At 34.8% G+C, this 4,300-nt stretch overlaps 1 protein-coding gene across 1 annotated transcript in view; it reads right to left on the bottom strand.

Annotated features, from left to right (window-relative positions):
* Positions 1-2,618, bottom strand: part of LOC110291789 (arylacetamide deacetylase-like 2) — a 20,080-nt gene extending 17,462 nt beyond the window's left edge. Inside the window, exon 1 of the mRNA XM_021159053.1 lies at positions 2,454-2,618. Within this exon, the coding sequence (XP_021014712.1) occupies positions 2,454-2,591 (138 nt within the window). The 5' untranslated portion in view covers positions 2,592-2,618. The remainder of the gene's footprint in view (positions 1-2,453) is intronic.
* Between the last annotated feature and the right edge of the window lie 1,682 nt (positions 2,619-4,300).

Raw genomic sequence — 4,300 nt, 5'->3', positions numbered from 1 at the left:
GTAGCAGAAGATGGCCTAGTTGGCCATCATTGGGAAGAGAGGCCCCTTGGTCTAGCAAACTTTATATGACACAGTACAGGGGAATGCTAGGGCCAAGAAGTGGGAGTGAGTGGGTAGGGGAGCAGGGCAGGGGGAGGGTATAGGGGACTTTCGGGATAGCATTTGAAATGTAAATGAAGAAAATATCTAAATAAATAAGTAAATAAGTAAATAAATAAATAAAAGAATACTGTTCTTCCAGGGTACATAGCTTCAATTCCCAGCACCCACATAGTGGTTCATAGCTATCCTTAACAGCAGTTCCATGGGATCGGTCACTCACTCTTTTGACCTCTTGGGTAACTGGTACACATTATTTCACACAATTCATACATGTGAAAAATCATGTATATATAGTTAAATACATAAATCTAAAAATATCCTTCTGTAAGTAATTATGATTTATTATATTGCAGTAACAATAATCAAAGACATATCACTTTAATTCCAGGTAGAAGCTTGTCAGTCACTAGGATCATTTAATTTATTATTCTTTTGTTCCTACATAAACCAAAAGCATAAATATACTACTTGTGACATAATTTTATTTTGCATTTAAAATAGCAAAAATTCAAACTCCATGGTTATGCTTTGCAGCATACATTCATAGTCAAGAAAATGAGTCTTAGCCATTTTGAATCCTTACAGTACCTGAGCAAGTCAGTGAAAGTAATGTATTAATTCTTTATAAAATGGCATTTATTTGCTCTTTCCCTTTTTCCTATATTGTAGAGTAAACAAAGGTAGACATTAGAAATTGCAGGAAAAATAAACAAGGCCGAGTGACTCAGTAGACTTTGAAATTGTGAAATTGTGTTAGCTGTTGTGATGCTTAATTTTAAGTGATAGTTAGACACAAACTAGAACATAGAAGAGATTATCAATAAGGTATGTCTCAATCAGCTTTCCTGTGGACGTGTGTGTGTGTGTGTGTGTGTGTGTGTGTGTGCGTGTGTTAGCATCTTTAGTACATTAATATATGTAGGAAGAGGTAGCAACAAAGTGGGCAGCATCATTTCCTAGTTTCCAGCCCTGGACTCTGTAAGACTAGAGAAAGCTGAGTACCAAACATGCATACATTTCTCTCTGTTCTTGAGTGTAGATGTGATGTGACTAGCAGTTTCCACAGTCCTGAAAATTTTTTTTCTCACAATGAGTTGCTTTTGTCAGGATATATATTATAGAAACAGAAATGTAAATCGGACAGTTGTTCATCACAGGAACTTGTCTATCTCTTCTGAAACATAAGAAGCATCACCCTCACCTACCAAACCTTTCTATGTCTTCTCTCATCATGCATTACCTGCTTTTGTCTTCTCCATAAACTTCCCTATTGTCACAATATCCATAAGGCTTCCAGAGATATGGTTTGATAAAATGAAGCATGGTGTATTATCTGCAATAAGCCTGAGTCTAAGCACTGCCACAGTAAAATCTGAACCCTAGCAGCATGGACCTAGAGATAGACAGCAGCAACCACGGGGGTTAGGATGCAGCCTTTGAATTATGTGGCTCTCTGATGTGTCGAAAATCTGTGTCATCTAACACACGTTCTGTTTCAAAACAAATTCTCCTCTGTCTACAGAAACCTAATAAAGATTTCTGGGGTGATATCACAGGTAGAATATTGCAAAGAATAATGAGTGTGAAAGCAGACAGGAAAGCCAGCTCTTTTCCTGAAACAAATGTGTTCCAGTGATCTAAGAAAAAGGAAAAGGAGCTTCCACCATGACAATTTTCTGCTACTAAAAGTATTTTTTGTTAATACAAATACACCACTGTGTTAAATTGCAATGATCATTGTCATCATCATCACCATCTTCAGTGAGTTGGTTGCTAGCACAGTTAAGAATAAGAGTTGAAACCTCTTTGCAGTTCAAGAAACTAAGGAAAGTGCATGATTCCTGAGAATAGGAATTTGAGTTACCCAAAGGAGAAAAATAGCAAATGAATAAATATACATAGAAATGCTATAATATAATAGACATTATATAATATGACATTAGTTTAGGAGTATATAAGATCTTAGATTTTCAGAAAAGCGTTTAATACATTTAAACTTCTTAAAAATCATTCATGTTGCTTTAGACAACACTAGTTCTTTTATTCTGATTCCAATATATGTTACCAATCTACTTCAAAAATATCATCTTAGGAATCATGAGTCCCTCTCTTTGTGTACATTCAATTAAACATGTTTAACATTATCTAAACCATTAAGATTTTTTGATTATTCAGAATTCCATAAAAAAATCAAAGTCTATTTGAAATTACTACTGAAGTATTATGAACTATGAAATATTTTCATAAATAGTTGTAACAAGGCCTCCCTGATCCTCAGGAAAAAAAATGGTTTTAAAACCTTGTGTTAAATTCACAAAGAATTAATAAAATATGATATTGAAATATATTACCATAAGTGACAACGTTTTCACACCAGCATCCAGAAACTGAACTTTCCAGCGTTCTTCAATGTTTTCAGGCATTGGAATATAAATATAATAAGCAAAGAGAATACAGAACAACCCAAAACACAGAATTTTGTATCCCATGGTACGTCTTCCCTTAACCTCTGTGCAATGATGAGTGTCATTCTACACACAGACCATTAAATATTAAGTCAAAGGGCTTAAGTAAAGTCTTTGACGTATAAAAAGCCATTTAGCAACACTGACCTTTAGAGTACATATTATAATGATTTTGTAATTGCATGTCTAGTAGAACTAATATCTAAGTATGAGTCAACACTAGACAACATGATAGCAGCCGACTGCTCTTTCTTAACCATACAATGTCAGCAATGCACAATTAAGTAGGACTCTTTTCAAAGCACAAAATGAGAATGAAATATTATTTTGCAAATATTGTAAAAATATGTTGTACATATACAGGTTCTCCACAGGTTCAAGGCTGTGGGAGGGAGGGGTTCCCAGCAATAAGGAGAAGTAAACCTAAATCCTACCTGGAATCGAAAAACTATCTTCAATTGGCTCCAATATTGCAAATTAAAGCATAGTTTCTTCCAATAGAGTCTCATTGGTTATATTAATCACACTTAAAAGTAGACCTCATGCTTGGCAGTAGACAGTAAACACAAAATGACACTGACAGTATTTTTGTAAACTTTTTGTCTGAATACTGTTTTATTTGAGGATACCAGTCTATGGCTGGGTTATTATGATTTGTGAATTTGTGGTATTATGTTCTCTCTCTTGCTCTCTCTCCCTCCCAGTGGTGTGTGTGTGTGTGTGTGTGTGTGCGCGTGCGCGCGGGTGTGTATGTGTGTGTGTACATGTGCATGTGGATGTGTTTCTTTTTTCTATTTTGCTGTTGTCATTGTGTTATCCTGGTTTGATTGCCTATTTGATGTAATAAAGATGCAATATTGGAGGTTATTTAATTAATCTGAAGGGTAAAACATAGAAGGCTTAGAAAACTGAAACCTACTGAATCCAATGAATTAGGAAGGAAAGGGGAAAGTGAAGCTATTGTCAAAATTTCAGAATTAATTCATAGATTCTGAAACATTAATGCAGTGCTCACCAGACCTTCAACTAAAAAACTACTAGTTTTTTAACTACTTGTATAATATTTGGAAAACTCTGAGTATTAATTAAGAAAATATTTGCTGTACAATTGATTATGGGAAAAAATTGAGCAAACCTTGGTACTTGTTCTTTCTTTGGGAAAACTTCCTCTGTCCTTTAGTTCTCATTGTTATAAGACTTTCTATAATTGCTACCACAAAGCAAGGTCCTCATTTAAACTAACTGCCAGGATGTGGGGGGAAAGCTATCTGCATACTCTTAATTGTTCCATGTAATTTTATGCTGTAACCTTTACCAACCGTGTCTGTCTGAACATCAGAATATCTGAAGGAAAGGTCATTCTCAAGTACATATTGGGAAATGGAAGTACACAGATTATGGATGGAAGATAAGAGACAAAAAATTCCAATGGGAAAAATCCCACATGGACACACTGGAATGTCAACCAGTTTTAAATATTTTAGATTACATATACAAAGTTCTTCCTTACTTTTCTCCTTTCATCTACATCACCCTTGCATCAGCAGCTCTCAACCTGTGGGTCATGACCCCTTTGGGGTTCAAATGACATTTTCATAGTGGGTCAAATAGCAGATATCCTATATATCAAATATTTACATTATGATTTATAAGAGTATCAAAATTATAGTTATGAAGTAGCAATGAATATAATTGATTGCTCATCACAACGTAACTGTACTATGGAGTCACAG

Source organism: Mus caroli, chromosome 3 (assembly GCF_900094665.2).
Source record: "Mus caroli chromosome 3, CAROLI_EIJ_v1.1, whole genome shotgun sequence".
Taxonomy (NCBI): Eukaryota; Metazoa; Chordata; class Mammalia; order Rodentia; family Muridae; genus Mus; species Mus caroli.
Note: the sequence above shows the minus strand (reverse complement) of the source record. Positions and strands in the feature narration are given on the sequence as shown.